This window comes from Caloenas nicobarica, chromosome Z (assembly GCF_036013445.1).
Source record: "Caloenas nicobarica isolate bCalNic1 chromosome Z, bCalNic1.hap1, whole genome shotgun sequence".
NCBI lineage: Eukaryota > Metazoa > Chordata > Aves > Columbiformes > Columbidae > Caloenas > Caloenas nicobarica.
The window spans coordinates 85,513,685-85,541,560 of NC_088284.1; the positions used below are offsets into that span (position 1 = coordinate 85,513,685).

The 27,876-nt window shown below is 39.7% G+C and overlaps 1 protein-coding gene across 1 annotated transcript; it reads right to left on the reverse strand.

The window, feature by feature from the left end:
• Positions 1–10,577: 10,577 nt before the first annotated feature.
• On the reverse strand, positions 10,578–27,587 carry LOC136002141 (complement factor H-related protein 4-like). Its single transcript, XM_065656975.1, has 16 exons — positions 27,527–27,587; positions 26,248–26,427; positions 25,302–25,388; positions 23,815–23,985; positions 22,002–22,181; positions 20,917–21,117; positions 19,516–19,695; positions 17,727–17,903; positions 15,081–15,206; positions 14,296–14,469; positions 13,463–13,639; positions 13,152–13,328; positions 12,292–12,474; positions 11,376–11,576; positions 10,945–11,142; positions 10,578–10,804 (listed from the first exon to the last, which is right to left on the reverse strand). The coding sequence occupies exons 1-16, from the start codon at positions 27,585–27,587 to the stop codon at positions 10,791–10,793; spliced, it is 2,487 nt and encodes an 828-aa protein (XP_065513047.1). The 3' UTR covers positions 10,578–10,790.
• Between the last annotated feature and the right edge of the window lie 289 nt (positions 27,588–27,876).

The window sequence follows — 27,876 nt, forward strand, 5'->3', positions numbered from 1 at the left end:
TGAACAAGGAAGTCAATACTTTTGTATGAAAAGTAAAATTAAGCAAAATGGTAATTTTACGGCTTTGTTCAGATTACTGAGAAATATCAGTTATAGGATGCAGGATTTCAGGAATAGTTTGTTTTCCAAAAGAAATTAATTTTTTCTAAATACCCAATGAGGACAGGGTGCTGGCGACAGTGGCACTCGTGTAGTTCTTGGCTTGGCTGCAGACAATGTGACCTTTGCAAAATATTTTGGATCTGTGCTTTCATTTCCAGTCTATAAGATGCGTAAAATGTATTTGTGCCCTAGAGAGGTTGTCTGTTATTAGTAAATGACAGTAAATGACAGTAAATGACAGCTTTATGTTAATCTCATAGAAATGAGAAAGAGTGCTTTGTGACAGTTGTGCAAGCAGAAGTCGAGGAGAAACTCGCTGCTACTGCTGGTAATCTGAGTCAGTCTAAATTACAGCAGCAAGCGGGCTCATGTATTACACAGATCTTTGATTAACATATTTGCAATCAATTAACTGATATGAGCAGCCAAAGTGTTACAAATGGCTCAGTCACATAAACAAAGGCTATGGTAATTCACATATGCTTTCTGCTCATTTTCAGAAATGTCATGTGAAAGGTTCCCAGGATCCTCATGTGTCACTAGGAGAAAATGCAGGAACAGTCATGAACCTAGATATTGGTGGAACCCATGTTTTGTTGTTACCAGGTGACTAGTGACCTGTGAAGTAGGGAAGAAGTGGACACCACCACCTAAATTGAGAACTGGGATTGATAATTGATATTTCAATGAAGTTCAAGGAAGATTTTCTTTTTTTTTCAGCCATAGGTCAAAATATGAGACTGTATTTTTTTAGGTTATAATATGTAGAGCAGCTATCTCAGACATTATTACAGTAGAAAGCAAAGGTACTTATCTCTGAAAAAAACAGGATTTTATCAATTATAGCAAGATCTGAGCCTTACTAAGTCACGGAGAATAATTTGTAGGCATGGGAACTGGGCACAAGCACTAGAACGCAAAGATAATATAGCTTCCAGTTTTATAAATGGCCTATGTGCTGTCATCACTTAAAAGAACGAATCCTGTCTGCAATTGCTAACCTAAAGATATGTAAATCCTTTCAGTTTTAGGTCAGTCTGCTCACATAACGAAGATAAGAGAGACTTGCAGCTTTAGGCCTTTTGAAGCCTGCACAATTAGTTGAGTCTTGCTTTAACACATATCTTAAGACTGTTGGATAAAGTGTCCTTTAGCTGAATGTTGCTCATTTTAAGCTAAAAGGATTGTGTAATGCAACATGCAAATGTGTAACCAATTGGCTCTTTAGGACTGCCCTGAGTAGTGATAAGATTTTATATATAACGCCTTTTCTTGCTGGCATGCTGGCTTTATTCCAGCACGCAGACTTGCACAACTCTGTAATAAAATGGTATCTCATCTCTGGGTGCTAAATTCAGCTTATTTGTATGCACACTGGGTAAAGAACCCTGTTTTTGGGACAACTGTTGTGGCACCCCAGATGGGATACTGATAAGAGCCTTGCTTGCTCCAGCTTGCTGACCCAACTGGGAGCAGAACTGGCTGGTCTCCAGCACTCACTGACTTGCTGACCAGGGACTGCAGCGGTTCCTCACCCTGGCTGAGCAGTAAGTGGCTCAAAGATGCAAAGTTAAAATCGAGATATTGTCTTGAATAAGTGTAATTGTGGTCAGTCTGCATAAGAATTTGGTATTTGGTTTGCATATTTGAATTTAGTTGCATGCACTTGGTATTTGGAATAAGTCTTCATGTAAGTCAGCTCCGTTGAGGACCGTGTTCAGAAAGATCTGCGACATGTAGATGCAAAGGAGTTAACTATCTCGAGGTGAGTGCATGCAGGCTTGGTATTTGTTTGCATATTTGTATTTGGTACCAAAAGAAATTCATTTGGTGAATGGGAACTGGTTCCTCTACTAAAATACCATCTTGCCCCCCATTAGGATGCATCCTTACACACCAGAGTAAATTTGTGGAAGGATCCTCCTCTGATAAAGGAAAGTTTGAAACGATATCATACTAAATTTTGGTCTTTGTATAAATTGGATAATGAGGAAAAATGGCCTGAATATGGGATTCTAAGTTATAGTACTATATTGAAATTGATGTTGTTCTTCAGAAGTTTGGAAAAATGGGATGAAGTAAAGTACTGTATGTTAATTTGTTCTTATTGTTATGCAATAATTTTGAGATCAGAAAAAAAAAATCTAAGTTATTAAACTCTGACTCACATGGAATTTATGCACTAGCTGGAGGTAAGAAAAGAAAACTAAATGCTGTGGTGGATGTGAAATTGGGAGAAGTTGTATTTAAAAGCTGCTAGAACATGGACTGATTTGGATCCAGAAAAAGAAAATAATATATTGATGTTTAATATGTTATTTATCGACATCTGTAAGAAATTGCAAAAATCAGATTGGGCTGAAGGAATGATTATTGCTCAATTAATTCTATTTGCATGTAAAGTGCAGGAATGAAAAAAAAAAAAAAGTTAAAAAAAAGCCCAGGCCTGTGCTGTACAGTTTGAACTTAAACTTCAGGCCTGTGTTGTGCTGCACAAATTCCGCAGGATAAACTCGACCAGCTTATTGTAACAGAGGAGCCTGCCAGACAGCTCCCACTTGGTCCTATTGATTATGCCACCAGGGTGGTCTTGCCTTTATCTAAACTGCACTGTTTTCTTGTAAAAGAACAAAACAAAATGGAAAGCTGACTGCCTGCTGCAGTCAGGAAAGGGGGAAGCCTTCCCCCCTGCAGCAGAGCAACTGTGGCTAGAGAGCTGAAATACTGAATGAAAGGGACTGGGGGTGAATTTAGAAGCATCCCCAGCAGATCCCTGGTTCCAATAAAGCTGGGAAATTAAATGAGAGATTTTTTTTTTTAATAGGCACAGGAGCAACTTATTCTGTAGTAACTAGTTGTAAAGGACCTCATAGTATATTCACCATGCCAGTTGTTTGTTGCGAAGGATCTATGGACTTCACGCCATGATCAATGTGATCAACATGAGCCTATTTATTGCTGGTTACACTGATGTATTTATACTTTCTCTGTTCTGTTACACACTACATCTATGTTACAAATTGAACAATTACTATCTGTCACACAGAGAAAGAAGGACATTGAATAGCTAATATTCATCACGCGAAAGCAATCTTATCCATCTGGCAGGAACAAGCAAGGACATTGAACAGCTACTTTTTAGCAATCTTATCCATTTGGCAGGAACAAGCGGTTCACAAAGCAACTTGCGCATCCCTCGTCTGCATACCGCTGGGCACATCCCTTGTCTGCATCTGGGAGTTATTTTATCTCCTCTTGCTGTTTCTAATATCTTTCTATTTTACTTGAAATGCTGGGTTGTTCACATTCATATGTCCATAGTCCTGTAAAAACTCATCAACAGTTGTTGGGTCATGGGAAAGAAAGACTTAAAGCTGTTTTTGAAACTAATTGAATGCCAAAATGGGAACCAAACTTTAACAGATGAATTCTTGTATATGCCAGAATGCCCTGTACCTCTCTTAGGTTGAGATTTGTTAAGTAAATTGCAAGCTCAAATAACGTTTTCTGGCAACTCTGTTCAGCTGCACATGCCACAAGAAAATGCTTGGAAGCCGCAGACCTACTTGCTGCAATCAGAACAGCAAAGTGAGCAAGAAATCTCCAAGGAAATTTTGGATACTGAATTTCTACTATTATGGGCAGCTGAAGTACCTGGGAAAGCTGATAAAGGTAGAACTGAAACAGAACTTTGAGCCAGTAAGGAAAAAAAAAAACCAGTATCCAATAAACATGGAAGCTAAAATGCGGTTAGAGAATTTGATAAACCAGTTTGTGCACTATGAACTTTTGTGGGAATGCTATTCAGAACATAATACTCCCATTTTGTCAGTAAAGAAGCCACATTCTATGGAATACCAGTTGGTACAACATTAGAGAGTCATTAATCAGATGGGGATGAATGTGCACTTGGCAGTGCCATACCCCATGCACTATTTTGACTAATATAGCAAGAAATAATGTTTATTTTATTGTTTTAGACTTGAAAGAAGCCTTTTTCTGTATACCATCAGATTCAAAGAGCCAGAAGCTTTTTGCCTTTGGATGGGGAAAAACCTACCATTGGAAGAAAGATGCAGCTTGCTGGACCGTTTTGCCACAAGGATTTAAGAAGAGTCCTACTACGTTCGGTAATGTACTGACAAAAGAATTAGAAGCTTGGCAAGTAGCTGTGACTCTGTTATTGATTCAAGAGGCAAGGAAACCTACTTTGGGACAGCAGATTACTGTATTTGTACCATATGCGGTGGCCTCAGTGCTGGAACAATGAGGACACTGTTGGCCGTCACCTAGGAAAGTGGTACAGTACTGAGCAGCGTTACTGGAACAGGATGAGGTAGATTTAAAACTATCTTTGAATCCTGCTACTTTATTGCCTGTATCTAATGATGAAAATTTGGAACACGATTGTCTACTATTGAACAAGTCTTTTCTAGCAGACCAGACTGAAAGGACACTCCACTAGAAGATCTGGAGTGGGCTCTCTATACAGATGGGAGCAGTTTTACTCTGGGTGGGGAACACCAATCTGGATATGCTGTGGTAACTTTAGAGAATGTAATTGAATCACAACCATTGCTATAAAATACCTCAGAACAGAAAGCTGAGCTGATTGATAAGTAAGTTAATATATATACAGACTATAAATATGCTTTTGGAATTATACATGCACATGGGGCAATATGGAAGGACAGAAAGAGGACTTCTGACTTCACAAGGGTCACCTATCAAACATGGGCAAGAAATATTGAAGCTATTAGAAGCTGTTCTAAAACCTGAAGAGGTGTCAGTAATGCACTGTAAGGCTCAGCAATTTGAACAATCTAAAATTATATGAGGTAATTGTAAAGCTGATGAAACTGCAAAGAAAGTGGCCAATGGAGCAATAATGTGTATCCTGATACCACAACACCCATATGAGAGCAGGTGCTATGACAGCAAATGTTAAAGTATCTGCAATTGGACCTAAAATGCAAAATTATGTTAATCAGATAGTGAAAAAAGTGTGATATGTTGTAAAATTAATTGTAAAATAGGGTTAAAGCCTCCACCTGGAGAGGTAAAAGAGGGATTTTTCCAGGATAATATAGGTAAATTGATTTTTTGGAATTACCAAAGTGTAATAATTATAAATATATTTTTATATTTATAGATACCTTTTCTGAATGGCCTGGAGCTTTTCCATATTGGACCAACAAAGCTAGGGAAGTAGCAAAGAAATCATTGAACGAAATCATACCAAGGTTTGGGATTCCAGGCAGGATCTCGTCAGATCAAGGCCTGCATTTTATAGCAGAAATAATACAGACTATTTCTACTCTTCCAGAGTTGAAATGGGATTTGTGTACTCCTTGGAGACCTCAATCTAGTGGAAAGGTAGAAAGAATGAACCAATTCATAAAAAGGCAATTAGCTAAATTGTGTCAGGAAACTCACTGGACATGGATAGATGCATTGCCAATGGCTTAACTGAGAATTCACATTACCCCAAGAGTAAAAGCCAGCCCTTTTGAAATATTGTACGGGAGACCCTATTCAGTAAACCTGACAGAAAAGCTGATCAAATGCATATTTTGGGGGACCAAATGCTCACTGAATATATGTTGTCTTTGGGAAAAAACTTCTCATCATTACCTAGGTATATGTAGGAGGAAGAACCTGTACCTCCCTTCTGACCTGAAGATCAAGTCTTTGGACCTGGAAGGATGAACCTTTGAAGGAGTGGTGGAAAGGACCTGCAGGGTGTTGGTGGTAACTAACACAGCTGTGGAACTTAAGGGAGTCAATTCCTGGACTCACCATACTAGATTAAAGTACAGAGACTGGGTAGAAATCAGAAGAGGTCACTCACTCCTTTAATACTAAAACTTAAGAAAACTTAGTGAATTGCACTTGGACTGAAATAGAATCTTATACAGAATTTGACGGTGTTCAAGGAGGTTTGTTAATATTCATTGCAGTATTAATATTAGCCTGTTTTCTTTGTAGATATCTGTTTAAACATGTATTATGGTTACATAAGTCTTTGCCTGTTATATGGTATAGTAAGTTCACAGACTGCTAAATTATGAGATTCCAGGGACGTAAAATGTACATTTTATGATGATCCAGAAGACCATGCAGATAGCTAACAAGACCAATTGCTGGGTATGCACATATTTCCTGGAAAATTCAAATAAGGGCTTTCTATATTAGGAATATCCCTTCCTATTAATATATTTTGGGACCACTTTCGGGAAAACATTTCATTTGAATATTGATCAATCTAAAAGAAACATGACTGAGCAAGAGGAGATTTGGAAACATACTACCATCTTGCATGAGGTATAGAAAAACAATACCTCTTAAACATTTTGAGAAATTTGGACAGGATTGACGTCCTGGATTCCCAATTTACATACATGGATTAAGAAAATGGTTGTAATTACTGTATTAGAAACTGTTATATTTGTATGTTATATTGCAATGTGTGATTAAGTGTTGTGTTGTAGTTACTAAAAGAGTTTAGAAAAGGTGAGACTTATTTGATATCTAGATGTATACAAATAAATTTCAAAGTGGGGGAATTGTTATCACTTGAAAGACTGAATCCTGTCTGCAATTGCTAACCTAAAGATATGTAAATCCTTTCAGTTTTAGGTCAGTCTGCTCACATAACGAAGATAAGAGTGACTTTCAAAACACCTAATCACGAACTACAGACACTACTGATATTACAGCTTTAGGCCTTTTGAAGCCTGCACAATTAGTTGAGTCTTGCTTTAACACATATCTTAAGACTGTTGGATAAAGTGTCCTTTAGCTGAATGTTGCTCATTTTAAGCTAAAAGGATTGTGTAATGCAAGATGCAAATATGTAACCAATTGGCTCTTTAGGATTGCCCTGAGTAGTGATAAGATTTTATATATAATGCCTTTTACTTTTCTTGCTGGCATGCTGGCTTTATTCCAGCACGCAGACTTGCACAACTCTGTAATAAAATGGTATCTCATCTCTGGGTGCTCAATTCAGCTTATACATATGCACACTGGGTAAAGAACACTGGGTTTGGGACAACATATAACCAGTTTCATTTAATGAAAAAAAACCCCTTCATTTTATGTAAACACTAATGCATCTAGTAATATTTAGTGTAATAAATTTCGACTCCAATTAACTTAAACAATTAAGGTTTTATTGCCAAATAGAAGCAGGCTGCAATAAGCAAAGACAGCGCTGGGCGGCCCCCCTTAATAGTGGCAGTGGCGCGCAACACGTGGTGGGTTCTTTCAGTTTTTATATCCTCCGGTCGTCCCTCCTGCGCATGTGTCTTCTGTTGCTAGGTGGTCGTCGTTGTGACTTTGCAATAACCTTGACACGCCTCTCCAGCCAAACGACCCACCATCCTTAGTTTTTAAAACAACTTTCCAAACTGCTTATCAAGTACAACAAATAACAAAACATTTCAACAAAGGGACTTTAATGAACAAATTCCTTATATTTTATCACATTTAGCACACTAAAACACTTCGTGCCTTTTCAGCTTTTCTTGTAAATGCGTCTGAAAATATTCTTTCACTTTGTGATTTGGAGCTATCAGCACACCTTTATGGGAACATGCTGGCAAAAGACAGCTCTCTGCTCGTCCTGCACTCACAATGAGATGTCAAAGCTGAATAATATTAAATGTGGACATGGCATGTGAGTCAGGCAAACAGTCCCACTGTGTTTAAAGGGTATTCTGGGTAGACAGTGGTTCACAACCTTGAGGTGTTTGTCCCATCGTCTTGCTCAGAAATTTCACTTGCTTCCTCCTGAATCTCAAAGTAAGAACTGCAATCTTCTCTTTTCTGGTCTACGATGTGTATGAAAGTGTTTCTAGCGCAAAACTAAAGGAGAAGAAGAAAATAAGTATTTCAGATTCCAGTTCTGATCTAAGAACTAAGAACTAAGGAAATGCTCTTCTTTTCAACACTAATGAAATGCAATTAAAGCAATCTAAATGTACCACGTCTGCAACCAAGTATGAACAACAATAGCATCTGCAGTGCTATATGGCATCCATCTGTATATGTCAACAAAATTATTCCAGTGATACTGGATATATACTTGTATATTTCATACTTGAAAAATACTGGTAAACATTTAATTTACCTGCTCTGGTCCTGGATAAAATAACCAAGTCAAGGTGATTGCACAGTAAAGAGCTCCTTGCTGGCATCAGTGAGTCTGTCAGCCAGCAAAACAATAATCAAGAGAAGACCAAATCCTCCACAAAATCATCAGAGGGATTACTTCTAAAAATGCAAAAGCCTTTCCTCATTTATCTTGATCATAAAAAAATACAGCAACTATTTAGATAGAAATTTGAGATTGAGTTATGCCAATTTTCTTGAAAATAGATGTGCTTCCCCCATCTGGGAATTGGGGACTGCCACCTCCTTTTGGTAATGGAAATAAATTTCACTATCTTCTCCTTGAAAGAATACACACTGGTTTCAACAGTAGAATATGGATTTCTAGATTTCTGTGAAATTAAGGAAAATAATATGGTCAGATAAAATGCTGTCCAATGGAGAGACCTACTAAAAGATACTTACATATTTAACATAAAGTGCTTTTCTATTGCAGCCCCCAAAATCTCAAATCACAGACGGAAAAGGTATATATTACAATTTTATATGAAGAGCAGCTCTGTACCCTGATCACTATTTATACTGAGCAAGCATGCTGAGGAAGAGCTTCACAAAGTGTTGCTTCACCAGACAAATAATTAAAATCAAAAATGTCATTACTGGCAATGAATAAATGTTATTAAATCCATACTATTTTAAAAATCAAGCCATTAATATTTCAGCCCGTTATCAAAACTCAACCTACCTTCATTTATTAAAAGATATAATCAAAAGTTATTATATTTTGCCTGTTTTCCTGAGAAGGAAGGAATTCTATTATATTTCGCACTAAGGTACAAATATTGAGATTGAGAGACAGGAATTGCTTGCATTATTGTTTGGTAATCTAATTCTTAATTCTGTTACTACAGAAGAAGTCATATCTTAAATAAGTGTGGTGGGTGGGGTTTTTTTGTTTGTTTGATTGGTTGGTTGGTTTTGTGTGCGTGGTTTATTGCTGATTTTTTAAACCTCTGCTGATTTGACATGCATTCTCACTAGATAGAGAGAGAAACAAAACTAAGCTAGAACAATTTTCAAAGAATGCAAATGCTCTTGCTTACTGTGGGGCCCAAAGGTGTTTTCCCCCTGACCATTACAGCCCCAGCACAGCATCGCCAAGGGCAGTGCACAGCAAAGCAGCTGCAGCAGCTTTCAGGGAGCGTGGCCAAGCCTCAGAGGTCTGTTAGCCCCCAGCCTCCTCTGGACATACACATAATGCTGGGCATTCATCTGTGAGCAGAGGATGGGATAGGGTTACAGAAATGAACACATCACCTTGCTGATGAACACTGAGGCAAAGAATATATCAAGTACTTCAGCTTCATGTGGGGTGGCTATCACTAAGTCACCTACCTCATTCAGTGACAGGCCACATTTTTCTTCTTGGTTGTTTTAGTGCTAGTGTAGTCATAGGGTATCTTCGGGTGATCCTCTATGTCCCTTGCCAGTGTTACTCCAGGTGAGTTTCAACACTATCCATACACACCAAGGCCGTGCCATAGACAGTTTACCTTGTAGCCTGTATTTGCCAGTCTCCTGTACAGGAATTTCTTTTCTGCTTCAGACATCTACCTGATTAGTCAAGCCAGAGTCCTGACAAATATGTTTTTCCTTCTGAGTACCAGAATCAGATACTATTCTGCTTGGAAGATTCTGTCTTCAAGATCTGTAAGCCTTTCTGGACTCCTCTATGACTCCTAAGCAATCCCACCTGCTCATTTCCTAAATAAGCAAAACCTACCACTTGCTTTTGTCTCTCCCCTCTGAATCATAAAGTCCATTAGTACATGGTCAACCGCACCCAAGGTTGCCATGAATTTCTACAACCCCAGACAGTTCTGCCTTGTTAGTGAACAGCAAATGAAGCTGTGGGCAGCACAGATTGGCCCATTCAGGATGTGGACCAAGAAGTCATCCCCACCTCCATCCAGAAATCCCAATTACTTGCATCCCAACATCTTGCCCTTCCAGCAAATGGCAGGGAGGCTCAAGTCCCCCATAGGAACTGGGTCTCTGATCTAGATACTTTCTTGAATCTTTTAAAGGAGATGCCACACACTTGCTCATCCTGATCAGCCAGTCAGGACACTCACCTCTGCCATGACCCCAGGGGAGTTTCCAGGCAAACACATGGAAATGAAGCTAGGAGCAGACAAGACCAAACACATTCTACTTTCTGAGCAGGTGAGTTTAATTCTCATCACAGCAGGCCAGCGAGGCCAGTCTATTTCAAGATGCAATTGTTAAAAAAATACCAGTGAGATCAGTGGAGAATGGATAAAATGTAAGCACAACCATTTGCATGGATAAGATGTAAATACGTTACAAACATGGATAAAGTGTGGATAAAATGTAAACACAATCATTGAATCATGAAAAGAAAAAAATACCCAATTCCAAGACAGAGCACTGGCTAAGCTGCAAACAAAGCACAGCGAAACAGGAAATGCCAGCAAAAATTGAGCTCAGATCACTAGGTCGTGTGAGGGATCATCCATTTCCACAGCTCGGCTCCTTCATGCCATTTCCATTTATCCAAACATCGCTGCAGCATAAAGAGAAAAAAGGGAGAAAGGTGTGAAGACTAAGCCTGGCACACCACAGTGCTTCCTCAGAGCAGAGGACAGGCAGTTTCAGCAAAGCTGCCTCTTACAGCTCCTCGTGTCCTCAGCACTGAGCGCTTACCTTCACATGTGGGATACTGAATCACTCCATCCAGGCACTCTGCTCGTAATGACTCAGCACGTGAAACTTTCTGGTACCACCGTTTGCATTCAAAGTCAATATAATCCCCAGAGCGATAGGTGGACGTGCTCGACGACCTTGATGACCGTAGCTGAATATTGTTCCCTTCCATAGTCCTCTTATCCAATACACAGTTCCCTGGAAAAAGAACTGTCATTATTTGCCTGTTGACCTCCCATGGGACAGCAGATGCCCTGAAACTGCTGGCACCGGCTGAGAGCTCCTGAGAGCCCTCTTCCCAGCAGCATGTCCAGTTCAGGCTCCCGCACCCAGCTCCTCCCCAGGTCCTTCCCCAGGAAAGCTAAAGACTTTCCCCTGGGCTTCACCAACAATACAGCAGCTGAGTTGTGGCTGGAGTGCAGTGCACTTACTTCCTGGCTTGCACCGTGGATATTCTAACGTCCCCTCCACGCACTGTACTCTGAAGGGAGAAGATGCTGGGTCCTTCACGTATCCTCTTCTACACTTCAATTCAATAAAGTCCCCCGATGTGGAATACAGCTTTCTTCCTCTGAACCATTTCAGCTCAATATTGTTGCTGCTCATGTCTTCTTCAGATATTGTACAGGCCACTTGGAAAAGGCAAGAGAAGAGTGTCACCACTTCATACAGATGCACCACAGGTAACTTTTTTTCCCCTAGAGCCTACACGAGTTCTTTGCATCACAAAACGTTTCCAGCTATTTGCTCTGTGCCTCTGTTACCCACAACAGGAAAGACATTCACACCCAAGCTAAAAGGAGAAAAGACCACAGCTGAGACCCCTGGCAGAGCTACGGAGAAGCCTTTTCATTCTGACAGTCACACAGGGCAAGTTCAAAGCATGGGTAGGGGAAATCACCAGGCACCAATGAACTTCCCCATGTCTTTTTTTGGATCCTTTCTTTGCCTCTGCCCAGCACTTCTCTAAACGTGTTTCCTCCTGGCCATGTCACAGATGCACGCCAGGATTTCCCAGCACCACCACGCACTCACACCCCCCTCCCTGCTCACAGCCTGCTGGCTGGAGCAGCGTCCCCAGCTCGGGAGCAGTCGGCAGCCCTCACAGTGGTGGTGATTGCCTCGCACAGGCGGGTTCTGCCAAGCTCCTCTCCTCCTGAACCCAGCGTGGTGGTGAGAGACAGCAGGCAGCAGAAGGGACTACACAAGCTAACCTCAAGACAAAATTCCTTCTGGCCACCATCGCAGCCCCAGCACACATGCTGCTGCACAAGCGATGCCCTCAGGATCTGTGAAGCAGAAAACAGGAGTAGTCACGCAGCCTTTGGCCACACAGCTTCAACCTACCTAGGCAAACCGGGGGGCTTGTCCACTGCCCATCAGCGCATGTGATATACTGAGATCCTTCCAGGACATAGAGACTTGGGCATTTGTATTCCAGAGTTGTACCTTGGGGATATTCTTGCATGGGGAAGGAAAGAAGGTCTCCATTTTCAATAACTGGAGGTGGGCCGCACTTCCCACCTTCACCTGGAAGAAGATTCACAATCAGAGAGAAAGCCACCAGAGTTTAATTGCAACAGAAGGCAGACCACAAATGCTACCAGACAGTATGCTGGCACTCCTCTGAGAGACCCAGAGGAAAGCAGAGAGAAAAGCAAATACCTGAAAAGAGCTGACATTATTCAGTACGCTCATGAAAGCCTAGGAGGCACCAACGCAGTACTTAGGTGTTGGCTCACACTTCAAATTCTGCCCTCAGTTCATTTAGTAGTTGATTTGACTCCACGACATACGATATAGCAATGCATCATCTACATCAACTGGATGTCAACTAGCAGGGAAGCTGTGGGCTTGATTGTCCAATACAGACAGCAACATTTCTCTCTCTTTCTCATCAGGAAGGCACAGAAAGCAGATTTTAAGAAGTCCAAGGGTTGTGTCTCAGAATTACACCAGCCCAGCAACTGTTCTCAGCCTCAGGGTGGTTTTCCAGCTGGGGCCCTCTCCAGTGGAGCCACCTGGGTCATGCAGCTGGTAAATGCATCTGAATAGAAACCTGGGAAAATGCCTTTTCCTGAGTGTGCCAGATACCTTGTATTTGTGCACAGTAATGAGACTGAAATTTGGAGAAGTAAATGCCACCGACTCAGTTTCACAACAGTCTCACTGACAGGCAACTGTATGAAGAGAAAGAGAAATTGTACCTTTGCATTTTGGCATCTCTGTCCAGTTCCCGTTCTGACACGTTACCCTGGAAGACCCCGTCATCTGAAAGCCTCGCCAGCACTGATAGTGAGCACTCTCTCCAGGCAAATACCTTGACTTTTTAATACCTTCAATTTTACCACCAGCAATTTCTGGAGGAGGTTGGCACGTCACATCTGAAAAGAGACACTGTGCGGTCATGTTTGCAGGTACATGAAGAAAAGAGAATTAAAATAGGTAAAGTCTTTAGAGTATTTAGGCAAACAGTCCCCTCTACGCTAATAGGCAAGATGAAAGCAGAGATTCCTACCTCTGCAGGTTGGTGCTTGAGACCATTGTCCATTTCTACAAGTGACATAATTTATATCCATCATTTGAAAATTGCTTTCACATTCATACTGCACTCTGGCACCAGGCGGATACCTCTCCTGTTGAGAGCTTGCAATATAAGCATTGGGAATTTCCGGTGCAGCTCCACAGGTAACATCTGAAAAGAGAGGTGCATTTAAGAACAGTAGTGCAGCAATATATCAATCACAAAATATTGCATTTCAGAGCACCATTACGCCTGATGAGCAGAAATCGTTTGCCTGATGCAGATAGTTTTCTAGAGAGAGAAAAGGAAGATCTTTATTCTGCAACTCTTCACCAGTCACTATTATTTTTGCCTAGAGTGACTAAAAAGAGAAAAGGAGTCGCAGAGATCAGCCAAAGCTGCAGACAGGTGCTATACAGCATTGTGTGCCAAAGGGCTGGAGAGTGGAGGGTTTTTTTTACTATGTGAAGGTAACTTTCAGCAACTGACATTCTTAGTGATGTGAAAATAAGATACGTTACCCTACCAGTTATCTCCTTCTTTGCAGCCAGCATCCATTCCCATAAACCTGTTTCTGCTTGATTTGAGCAGTGAGCTAAGTTTCAGCTACCAACTTCAGGCCACAGGGGAAATTATTTCTTTGTTCATCTTCCCTGCTTGTTATTTCTCAGGAGCCAGAAAAACAGGTGTTGTAGGAGCCCGTTCAAAACAAATCACCTGTTGGCTCTATTGGCCTGACTCATCTGCATGCCTGTGTTGACATTATTTTAATTCACAGCACTAAAGACTAGAAAGGATTATGGACTACTTGGAAGTAAAACCTATACCTTCACAGAACGGCGGTGCTGTCCAATTTCCTTCTCTGCAAATAATTTCCGGTGGACCAACAAGAAGGAACCCTTCATCACACTGGTAGCGAATTGTTTCACCAGGCTCATAAGTTGCCTTGTTTCTGCCTTCAATTTGAGCATTGGCAACTTTTGGAATACCTCCACATGGCAGTTTTGAAAAGATACAGAAAGTCGATGCTTGTGCTAATGTGATACACATAAAATGAATGTACTGTTTCCACCAAAGAGATGCTTTGGAGAGCTTTTTCTATTACATCATCAGAATAGTCATCCACTGACAGTGGATTTTATGTAAAAGGTAGCGTACAGAAGATGAAATAAGTAATTCCCCTAAACAGACATGGACTTCAGTCACTCAGATACCTAGATCCTGCTTCTAACTGTGCCAGGAAATGTTAATAAAGGCTTGTGTCCCTTACTACATTGAAGTGGTTTCCACCACTAAAGCACCAAAGCAACTTCTAGACACTAGTGGACTCTGTAGAACACAGATCCTTGAATTATGAGGATGTGCCCAGGACTTACCTGGCAGAGATATAAACTGAACAAACACTGCAAGAATACAAAGGAATATTTAAAAACTAAACTGCATTCAAAAAGTCCACCTTGCATGCAATCAGGATTGCTCTGAAGACATCCCCAAGGGATGATAAGATTCCACAGCAAAATATGGAGTTCCTGGCTCTTATTAGTCAACTTCCAGTTTAAAATCCTTTCAAATTCATTGCTAAATGTACTTCAAAAAAAGTATGTTTTGATATTACCCAAGCACGTAGGAGCTGTGGTCCAGTTTCCCAAAGAACAGGTAATCTCCGATGGTCCTTCTAACACATATCCAGAATGAGAAACATACTTAAGTCTAGCACCAGCCAGATAAATGTCAGCAACTGACATTTTTAGTGATGTGAAAATAATATACGTTACCCTACCAGTTATCTCTTCCTTTGCAGCCAGCATCCATATTTAAAGCTCCTGTGAGACATTCTAGCAATGTCAGGCTTGATGCAAGTCACGAACAAAAGCTGAAAACAGAGTTAGAGGAGGTAACCTTCCCATTCCTCCCCTCGTCCAGTATGACGCCAATTGGAAAGGAAGCAAGAGAAACAGGGATCACATGGTACAGAGAGAGGATGAAAGAAGACAAGAAATAACAGATAGGCTGTACCAGGGGAATGATCACTATTTATTATATTACACCGAACAAGTAGTCTAATAAACAATATCACTTACCCAGAGTGCATAAGCAAAGCCGGCTAACTTCAGTGCATCTAGCATCACATACAACAGCTCTGGTTTGTCTGCTCTGTCTCTAGAATGTTGATGTCTGCCCTGAGTGATTTTCAGCATTTGCCTCCAGGAGATGTTAATATCTCTGTGCAAATGTACAGCCTCTCAAACCAGCTCTTGAGATTTTAGCAGCAGCCAAGTGTGCTGGCTCTCCAGCATCCCAGGAGTCCAGACACAAGGAAGATGCCAGAAGGAACTCCTCTGAGCCAGACTCCACTCGTTTCCTGCACTGAGCATCACTCCACTGAGCGCAGCAGGGAAAGATCAACCTCTTGTTTGAACTTGCCAAGCCCTACCAGTAGGTAGGAACTTCACTGTGGATGAACATGTGTGTTAGGAGAGGAGGCCTCAGCTCACTGCTTTAAATCTGTTTTCTACTTTAAACCTGAAGTCAGTACATCTGACCTATTGCAAGAGTGTGTGCCAGCTTCTCAGCTCCAAAGGTTATCCGAAGGGACCAGGCGATGGATCTCAGAGGGGAACCTCTAGATGAAGTGCCCAAGCCAAGGAAGGAAGAACGTATTTACACAGAGTGGAAACTCTGTGTGTGTGTGCGGCTGTGTGTGCAGATGAAAGTAGATGTATGCACATGACCCAGAAGCTAGAGAAAATAAACGTTTCCTATGTGTTTCTTAATATCATGGATAGTTTTAGGCATATAGAAACTCCAAAATCCAAAAGCACCATTTCAGCCTTACACACTCCAGAGTGTCACTTACCAGCTGACAGTTCAAGCTCTGCTGATATTATGACAGTCTGAGTGCAGTTCCAGGGGTCAACTAAAGCAGGTCTACTTTAACAAGCTGTTCTTTGTTCCATCTCATGCTCCATCAGCACAATTTCTCTTGCACAGAACTTTGATAATTATAACAGAATTGCAAGTATAGTGGACATGTACTTACTGAGGCATTTTGGCTCTGGAGACCAGCACCTTTCAGAAGGGGGATTGTCCACTTGGGGTTGAATAACCATCATTGCAGCGGTAATCAGCATGCTGCCCAAACCTCATTGGAGAGTAGTAGTTTCTGTAGTACTCCAATGAGTTACTTAATCTGCCATTTTCAATAACTGGGTAGTCACATGGTTTCTGTAGGCGCTTTAGTGTGTGCTAGTCTATTGAACTACTCAGTATATTTGAAACATTAAAAATTCTGCATTGCCAGAATATGAATGTAGAACATCATATGTAGCATATTCATATTATATCTATTGCATTATTCTTCAGCAACATGTATAGAACTAATATCTAGCATAAATATTTCTTCCTTAGATTTAATTCCTTTCCTTATACTACATATTATTATTATTAGTGTCACAGCAAACAGTTTGTACTCCTGTTTCCCATGGTAATTTGTAAGGAGGTCAGAGAAAAAAAGTGCAAAATCCTTGGTAAAGGCAGTCTGAAACAAAAGGACAAGACATATATATATATCTGCTGAAGCTGGTCGCTATTATGAGCCTCAGTATCATAACAATGGAAGATTAAGTCTCTTCTTTTACTATCCTATACCCCTGTTCAGGAGAGGAAGGAATGTTTAAGAAGAAAAAGGCAACAACAACATTGAGGCATTTTCAGGAAAAAGCGCTCTGGTGTTTTTCACAAATGTACTTTTTAACACCAGGGCAGACATACGCATAGTGCTTTTTATGCATAGCGATACTATCTTTCCAAACAATTAATCCCAATTTTCTCTAATTTGTTCACATTTAAAGAAAGTTCTTGGCAGAATCCCTTGGTTCACAGGTATTTTTTCATAAATCTTCCCTCACAAGTGTGAAAGGAGGAAGAATGGGGAGTATATTTGGCCAATATGTACCTTGTATCAGGTAGGAATCACTGGAGAGGTCAGTGATTATCATCTACTTTGTGCTAGAGCTCCAAAACCAAAACTCACCTAGAAGACAGTAGATATTTTCCCACCTTACTAACTTCCTTTCTGTTTTCTCACTTTATTTCCTGGAGCCTCGGAAAGGTTAATCTCTGGAGGATCAGTCCTCTATTTTAGTCTTCCTTTGCCTAATAAGAAAGCTACCAATCTAGATGACAAAAATCTGAGTACACGGGACATCACGTCTGCGCCAGCAACGGTAGGGAGCTCTGAAACCTTTATGCTACTCACTGATGCACTTTGGAGGTGGAGTCCAACCATTCTCTTGACACTGTATCACTCCTCTTTCTTGTCCTTCTGGAGTTACGAAGCCAGGAAGACAACTGTAGGTCACCTTCTCCTGTAAATGAAATGTTTCCTTTTGCAAGGTGAAATAACCATTGTCAAAATAGATACTCTGGCACTGTTCTGAAAGAGACAGACAGAATTTTTTCCAAGTAAAACACTGCTAAACTACATGCTTATAATACACAGAAGAAAGGGGACAAAAGAAACAGCCGTAGGACTTAGAACGCTTTTACGAGCACATGAATTTTTGTTTCCACATTGAGCTCTTTGCCTGGGGGACAAGTGGGACATGAAAAGCCAAATTTCACAGTTACAAACTCATGCAGCACAAACAGGGATGGACAAAGGTTTGATATGCAGCAATCCTGCAAGCTTCCAAAACTGCGTGTCCACACCTGGTCTTCACTAGAAATGAAATTCATGTTGGGCATGCACTGCATGGTGCATGCATAAAGAGGATCCTCTGTCCATCTGGCAAGGAGGAGCATGCTAGAGATCACCACAGTGTGCAAGTACCACCTCTGTTCTACCAAAGATAAACCGTTCAGAGCGCACACAGTGCAGGACTAAAGCAGGTGCGTATCAAAGGACCCTTTCTTGCACACTGAAACAGTTATGCAGACAGAACCAATGCTGTAACTGATTTCACATCACTTGGAATACGTTGTTTAAGCCAGCCTAAATAGATGGGAATCAGTCTTATTGGTTGGATGTTCTGGTCTCGTATTCTGAAAGAAAACTTCTATAGTATGCTAAATTATTTCCTAATAAACTATTCTGTGAAGGAGTTTCTTCATTTAAGAAACTAACACTACAACAAATAGCAATATTTGCACATTAGAGGGTCAAGTAAATAAAGATACAACCAAAAAAAGACTTTGAGGAACACTAGAGGATGTAGTTGGAATACTGGGAGCAGAGTTAATGATACATTTGTGCAACGGCTTCAAAAGTTTAAATTTCACATTATTTTTTGTGTGTTTATACCAGAAATGTTCACGATTGCCTAATACTACGAATCATAAAATTCTATTTTGCCTGCTCATTCCTACATCAAAATCTCAGTGGGTGGCAGTCCAAAGCATTCTGTGGTCGGTGTCTGTGTCAGAGTGGGATTGTTTCCTAAAAAAATATTTTTACAGTCTGAGAAAAGTTAGGTTGAATGATTTATTTTGTCCACATGAAATCATTACCTAAAGTATTTCAAGTTCCTGTGAGACATTCTAGCAATGTCAGGCTTGATGCAAGTCAGGAACAAAAGCTGAAAACAGAGTTAGAGGAGGTAACCTTCCCATTCCTCCCCTCGTCCAGTATGACGCCAATTGGAAAGGAAGCAAGAGAAACAGGGATCACATGGTACAGAGAGAGGATGAAAGAAGACAAGAAATAACAGATAGGCTGTACCAGGGGAATGATCCCTATTTATTATATTACACCTATGCTACAAGAAGATTTCACTACTGAAGACCAGAGCTTACATTCTAGGAGATCCCAATGAGCCACGTGTGCACGTTTTACAGAGTTACATTCTGCACGTTTGTGTAGCGACTGACCTCAGCAGCACGCAGGGACATGAGAGCTGCATCAGCCAGGTGAGAGAATCACAGCTTTGTGTTTCAGCTGTAGAGCACCCAGACTTAGAGTTACTAAGCAGTGGTGATGCATGTCGGTGATGTGATGATGGATGTACTGCTTTTAGCTATAAATCTCAACAAAATACAAGCACACTCACTTTTACGGATACATCTTGGAGGAGGTGACCAGTCATCCTTTGTGCATGTGACTTCCCCATTTTCATGTTCAGTATAATATTCACCATTGCAGACATATTTAACTCTTTCACCTTCCTTGTAAATGTTCTTCATGTTATGTGAGAAGTAACCATTTTCCAGGTGTCCGATACGACAGTTTTCTAAAGAAGGAAGGTAAGTACATTTAACTACAGTAATAAGTACAGCAAGAACTGAGGAAAATTCATTCTTAGAAAGACAGTTACTAAAAAAAGGGCCTCCTAGCACCTTTCTGTATCCTTCTCATCCAAAAAGACCTTGGTGTTCAAACCTGAATGAAAGCATGTTTTGTTTCACTGCCCTTAGATTAACGAATCGCATGAACAGGAGTGCAAGTCACTACATAAAGTGCTAAGAAGTGGTCTAGTAAACAATATCACTTACCTAGAGTGCATAAGCAAGGCTGGCTAACTTCAGTGCATCTAGCGTCACACCAGCTCTGGTTCGTCTGCTCTGTCTCTAGAATGTTGATGTCTGCCCTGAGTGATTTTCAGCATTTGCCTCCAGGAGATGTTAATATCTCTGTGCAAATGTACAGCCTCTCAAACCAGCTCTTGAGATTTTAGCAGCGGCCAAGTGTGCTGGCTCTCCAGCATCCCAGGAGTCCAGACACAAGGAAGATGCCAGAAGGAACTCCTCTGAGCCAGACTCCACTCGTTTCCTGCACTGAGCATCACTCCACTGAGCGCAGCAGGGAAAGATCAACCTCTTGTTTGAACTTGCCAAGCCCTACCAGTAGGTAGGAACTTCACTGTGGATGAACATGTGTGTTAGGAGAGGAGGCCTCAGCTCACTGCTTTAAATCTGTTTTCTACTTTAAACCTGAAGTCAGTACATCTGACCTATTGCAAGAGTGTGTGCCAGCTTCTCAGCTCCAAAGGTTATCCGAAGGGACCAGGCGATGGATCTCAGAGGGGAACCTCTAGATGAAGTGCCCAAGCCAAGGAAGGAAGAACGTATTTACACAGAGTGGAAACTCTGTGTGTGTGTGTGTGCGGCTGTGTGTGCAGATGAAAGTAGATGTATGCACATGACCCAGAAGCTAGAGAAAATAAACATTTCCTATGTGTTTCTTAATATCACGGATAGTTTTAGGCATATAGAAACTCCAAAATCCAAAAGCACCATTTCAGCCTTACACACTCCAGAGTGTCACTTACCAGCTGACAGTTCAAGCTCTGCTGATATTATGACAGTCTGAGTGCAGTTCCAGGGGTCAACTAAAGCAGGTCTACTTTAACAAGCTGTTCTTTGTTCCATCTCGTGCTCCATCAGCACAATTTCTCTTGCACAGAACTTTGATAATTATAACAGAATTGCAAGTATAGTGGACATGTACTTACTGAGGCATTTTGGCTCTGGAGACCAGCCCCTTTCAGAACAGACTACTTGAACCCAGGATCGTCCGCTTGGGGTTGAATAACCATTGTTGCAGCGGTAATCAGCATGCTGCCCAAACCTCATTGGAAAGTAGTAGTTTCTGTAGTACTCCAATGAGTCACTTAATCTGCCATTTTCAATAACTGGGTAGTCACATGGTTTCTCTTGAAATAGAATTCAACACCAACAGTATCAACACACGCTTGACAAAAAGTTCAGGACACAATTAATTCAGATTGTTTCATCACCTGAGTGCTTTCTGAACCTGACAGAATCAGGACCACACACTTGGCTGATCCTAAGGAGTGCAGGAACAATTGCACTCTGCTTCTGGTGTCTTGGTCATTACCTATAGTTCCTACGGTTCCCTCCATTTCCATTGCAACCAACAGAAATCCAGTCAGTATTCTCACTGGAATCCAAAGGCTGATTCATGAGACCAAATGTATGTATTTATTTCTTTGTTAATACTGTGACTACTGGGCAAAACAATTTTTGTAGTTATGGAAAGTTTAAGCCAATAAAGGACTCATAAACAATCAAGAATATCTTGGTTTGTTATTTGACAGGCTCAAATAGGTAGAATAAAACTGATTGTCCATCATATACCAATATACAACTGCAAGTAAAAATCTGAAGCTGTGATAATGATGATGAAAAATGCTTTCCAACCATTACCTACGTTTTGCCTTGTTTGGAAAATTTTAACACTCACTATGCCCTCTTATCTTGACTGGCATGCTACTCCTCAGGTGGACCACAAATCTTCCTGACAGGGAGCTGACTATAGCTCTTTTTAACACATACTTTTGCAAATACAGTAATAGATAATACTTGTGTTTATAAACATAATGCAAATTGAGATTTATTTGTTATTTTTACAGATGATTTTTCTAAACCATCAAATTAAGCTTTACATTACGAAGAAACACAATGAATAAGCAACTCTCGAGTCTCATGATTTTTACGTTTTTCTCTTGACTTCTTTTTCACTAAGATATTTCCAACAACCCTACATGTTGTGTCTTCATTCATGAGAGATACTTACCGACACAACCTGGATCAGGCACCCAGCCATTCTTGGTGCATTCAGCTGTGGTTTTGCCAGTCGTTGTTTTAAAATAATATCCAGGATTACACTCTACTGTGATTATATCACCTACTACATAGTTGTCTCCTTGAGGTGTAAAGTTCCCATACAGAATTCTTGGAGGAGAGCATACAATTTCTAAATAAAAAGAGAAAAATTGGATGTAAATTTGAAGAATACATTTATATTTAATGCATAAGTTCTCATTTCCATGGTATATTGACCGTAACGGCATAACATTGTTAAAAAGATGTTTCTTAGGGCAAAGAAAAGGTTACATTGCTCTCCCACTCTTAGAAACCTATGGTTTCTAAGCACTACAATTCCATTGCCATTTTCAGTTTAGACACTTATGGTCATCTATGGACTACTTATCCTGAATTTCAACTACTCCACATTTGCTTGAACTCCTTTGAAAATGGCCATGTCAACTTCAGATTGTTTTTCCTACAACACTATCTTACTATTTCAGAAGAGATATTGAAAGGCAGCTTACAAACTAAAGTCAGGATTTTAATTTGAAAGATACTTTGAAAGATACTTTTGTAATTTCCAGTCATTTCTGAAAGGGCGCACAGTACATTAAAAATTTCTTACTGAAGTTCCATCAATGAAAAAGTGATCATTTTTGAATTGTTCCTCTTTGGTTGGAAATGGTTGATCGGAACTGGTAGTCTGGAAATTTCAATAATGGATATAATGGTAAGCTACCAGGTGCTCAGTCTGCTCAAACTACAGTAAGACTTATCAGCACATTCAGACAAAACGCAGAGGTCAGTTCAATAGGTCAAGCGGACTTTGCCTGAAATGTTCATACAGTGTGAGTTGCTGAGTGTTATTTTACTGAATGGTTAGTCCTATGATTACAAGCAGCAGAGTCTTGGCTATGGTGACACATCATATCTACTGAACACGGAAGACCTGAAGATGCATTAACTTATTCCTCCCCTCAAACAACTGCTTGTGATTCATAAGTAGGTCATCAAGCTAAGACTATTTTCCCAGTTTTATTAATAATGCTGCAATTCTTATGGTATCAAACAAATATTTCTTTACCCAGTCTTCCAACATACAGCACAGCCAATGACCAGTTATGCCCACGTTAAACGTTCTTAAAAAGGTATCGAGACTTGATGTGAAGATGACAGGACTCAAAAAACCATACCACTTCTCTAAGAAGTTGGTTTAATGGCATAGGAAAATTAACATTTGAAAAGCTTCAGATTCCTTCTGTAGTTTTAATTTCTCTAGTATTCATACTTTTGTTGTTGTTGCTTTTCCTGCATGCTTAAATATTCTCTTTAGCATCTGATTTTTCCATTTCTTAGCTAAAATATTTTCCTAGTATTTTGTTGAAGGTAAAAAGATTCAGCTTTTTCCTTCCTATGTGTTGGAGTGTTCTATATTCCGCCCACTCAGTCAGAATCATATAAAAATAGAAAATAACAACATCTACTAATGTTGCACGAAGTATTTTTCATGCCAGTCTCATTTATGAAGCATAGCGGAGCAATTGTTGCTTCGTAGACCTATTTAACTACACTGAAGTAACAAAGGACTGAATTAATTGCTTTTGCTGCTGATCTCCATGGAAAATTCTTATCCAGTTGTCTGGTCCCTGTAACATGTGATCCTTCCAGATCTTCATGAAACATTAGTCAGATGTGGATGGATTTCTTTTGTTGTGAATAAACTAACTCTTGTCATTACTAATCTCTGAAATTACTTCCAAACACAAAAAATGTGCAAAATAACCTTAGGCAAGGCTAACCTGTGCAATAGGGGGTTGGATCCCATCCTGATTCAGTACATCGTACATCTGCTCTTTCACCATATCTGTATCCTTCATCACAGGCAAACTGTAGTTGTTCAGATTCCTTGTAAGTCTCCTTTGGAGAATGTACATACCCATGCGGAATTTCTGGCACATCACAGATAGTCTCTGAAATTGAGAAAGACAAAATCCACCTATTTTTGTTTGGTTTTACTTGCTGAGAATAAAAGCCTATGGGAATAAAATTTAGGTTGTTTGGTTTTGTTTATTTGTTGGTTTATGTTAGTTTCTTTTTAATATGACTTCATGAAAATATTTTAATTTAGAAACTGTTTGAAAACTTTTTGATAATTCTTCAATGACCTGATTGTGGATGCCAGGTAGAGTACGGTGTAGCACAGCATCCATAGCAAATTGGTTCATGAAACGATTTGAAGTCTCTGCTTTGGATTTTGATGGATCTCAGGATCAGTATATAAGGCAGGAGACAATCTAAAATAAGCAGCTAGGCTAGTCGAAATTTAAAATTTTCCATTTTTCAGATAATTTCATTCCTTGTAATTCCCAGCAAACCTATAGCGCTCTCATAGCCAGTAGACGATTAGTTAAATCATAGCATCAACAGGAAAAAAAAAATTAAACTACCTGGAAAACTGAGGCTAGACTCTTCTCAGAATCTCCAGCTCCCTGCCAAATCCAATAAAGCCACTAAGATCTTGCAGTTTCCAAAAACTGCATTCATTAAGCCAGAAAATATTAAAGGCTTTGCTTTCTAGGCCACAGCGCAGGACACCAAAGAGTTCTCTTGGATTCCTTTGCTGGATTTACTTTATATTTAGGATGAAATATAGCTCAGTGGAACTGTCATTGTTTAATAAAATTCACTATATCCTGCAAATGCTACAAGAACATGTGTTTAATCCCACTTTATGCTGTTCAAATTATAATAAAGGGTGGTTTCAAAGCAGCAAAATGCAGTGCTAAAATTCTGAAAAAAACGTACATGTACCTCACATCCTGACAAATGTACTGCTCTTCTCAAAGGTCTTCTAAGCTTCCCAATCAGATAACATATGAATAATCTAAGAAACTTGATGGACTGAATATTTAACAGTGATTGTTACCATAAACTTCCCAGGATTCACGCTTACATACTGACGATCCAATGCTATACAATCTCTGTTTGCAAAATGAGAGAAATAACCTCATCCACCAATAGGATTACCATCAGCAAGTATATTTGTGGTTGGAAAACCAGTTGCCCATTGAATAAACAGTCTCTAACAGTACAGGTGGATGCAGTTCATGCACATGAACAACTGCAAAATTACACATAAGGTCTACTTGACAGATCAAAATTATTCAAGTATCTGCATATTTACCAATGACACATGAAGGAAGTTTGATATGCCCATTAAAACATTCCCTGATAGGAGAGGCTGTGAGTTTAAATCCTGTCATGCACATAAATTTCTTCCACTGACCACTTTGAATCAAAAATGAGTGTCTTTGTCCATTGGAGAGAAGTAGATTTTTCACTTCCAGTTGCTGTTTTGTAATGATACATGGTGCTAGGGGAAACAAGAAAAAAAAAGAACGGTAGAGTATGAATCTTTGGTGGCTTTTAGCACGTGAAGCATGTCCTCAGCAAAGACAGTGCAAAATCAGCTTGGTTATGACTCAGCAGCGATTTTTGAAAGTAAAATATAGACAACATAAACGTTTAATTTCTATCACAATTAATTCAGGATGTGTAGTTTTAAGTAGTTTATCAATGATACAGCACAACTTTCAAGCATATTCTTATTCACATGTATAAAAGAACTGACAGACTTTGCGAACAGCAGTGATGATCTCAAGAGGTACTGATTTCAGGAGACTGTAGTCCTTGTAATAATTAATTAATGAAATCAGTAGGAGTAAGTCTCATTTCATCCCTGTTGAGTTTCCATTACCTAGGATTAAAAATGAAATTATAAGATTCCTAACAAAGAGCTCTACTGAAGAAACTGAAGACAGCAGAGCAATTTACCACAGCAGTTCTCCCATCTGCCAGGGACAGTTAGGAAACTACATGAAAGGATGTCTTAGCAAATGTAATCTCTGGAGAAAGAGGCTGACACCACCGTCAGTACCTGCCCCTTGTTGCACAAGTTCTTGTAAGTACAGACAGAATGTTTATGTGCTGGTAACTTTCCAGACAACTCCAAAATTCTCACAATAAAAAACATGATTGAGTGTAAGTGATTTTGGGGCTCTAAAGCCCGAGATCTACAAGCTAAGAAGCATTGAACCCAGGGATTAATTTTGATCCATTACAGACTTGGTAATCAAACAACAAATGTAAACCAAATTCTGAAACTCCTGTTTTAAGAGTGATCAGAATTGTCTGCCAGTACAAAGTCAGCTAGCAATAAAAGCTACACTTACCCAAACATTGTGGTGGTCCAGGTACCCAGATTTTTTCATGGCATGTTACCCATTCTGATCCTGATAAAGTGTATCCAGTGTTGCACATGTACTGCACTCTGTCTCTTTCCATATATCCCGATTTATTCTGGCTAATAATTTCTCCAAAGTCAATGAGAGGTGGGTCTTCACAGGCAGTTCCTGCAGAAGCAGTGCACAGATTCTTGTTATCTGACTGCGCCCTGCCATTTTCTTCTTATCCTGATTTATGCCTAACTAACAATTTCTTCAAAATCAAAGCTAAGTGGGTGTTTGCATGCCATTCCAGCAGAAAGCATCCACAAGTTATTGTTAATTGATAGATACAGGACAGTACTGACACTTGCAAATAATAGAACTACATAAGTTGGATGATATTCTGATGACCTACATCCCTCCATCTGAGAATATACTGTACTAATAAACAGCACTATCTCCTTGCTCTAAGAAATTCTCAACATCTTTACTATTTTCACAGTTTTTACATTGAAAAATGTTACTGAACTAAAAATATTTTAACTGAAAATATGAATAAACTTCCGAATTTTTCAGAGTGTAGTTTCTGTTTTCCAGCATTATACTGGAATAAATTTTTACATATGCAGTCACGATTCTCGATTTTCTTTAATTCTGCAAATAAGTCTGTTTGTCCTGGGTTCCTAAAATTAGTGCCACCATTTTAAATTGAAAGTATAAGGTATATATAAGTAAGTACTTTTAAAGGCAGAGGGGGTAGAAGAATCTGAATATGATGAATAGATTTAAATGGATAAATCATGGAGTTTAAAATCGGTTATTTTAATAAAGGTATATAATTCAGTGAAGACCTTCTTCAGGCAGCATGTTTTTTGTATCATACAGCTTATTGAAATAAAGTACTTGTATTTTTAGAGAGTTGTATAATATTTTTTAAAAATGTAGTATGTGTTTAGAATATTAGTAGCTAAATTGAAATGCAAAGGCATTTATATGGATTAACGCATTTTAGGTTAGTTATGGCTTGTAATAAGTTTGGTTCTTTATGAGAAGTTTAGGCAGAAGACAAAGAAGCAAGCTCACAAGAAAATACAAAGCAAATATTTTAACATGCATAGTTCTAAATTGTAAGTCTTATAGTAATCTTCTGAAAAGAATTATATAAGAAGTAAACAGTATAGTGTGTTGTTGTTGCTGGATTTTTTGTTGTTGTTGTTTAGTTCATTTTTCCTGATTGTCATCAGCTACGTCAGTTGAATACATAGATTTCCATTCAATAACTTACCTTCATGTGCAGCACAGCCCACCCACAGCAGAAACACCACGGTGCAGCTCAGTAGTGCCATTTTCAAGCTTTAGAAGTTGAAGATGTCCTCTGCCACATCGTTGCTATTTTCTGCACTCTGAATTGCATGTCCTTTTATTCACTCCCATGATTCCTGAGGATGTTCTTGCAATCTCCTCCCCTAATTTTCTTGCAACACAGCAGTCAACGTGTACAGATAAATTATGCAGTTGTTGCAAAAAGGCTTCTATTTTTTTCACAAAACTTTTCAGACTGAACTTGACACAGAAGCATTATGAACCCATAACCAAAACCTCACAGTGTGTTTATAATACACAACATAGTGCACT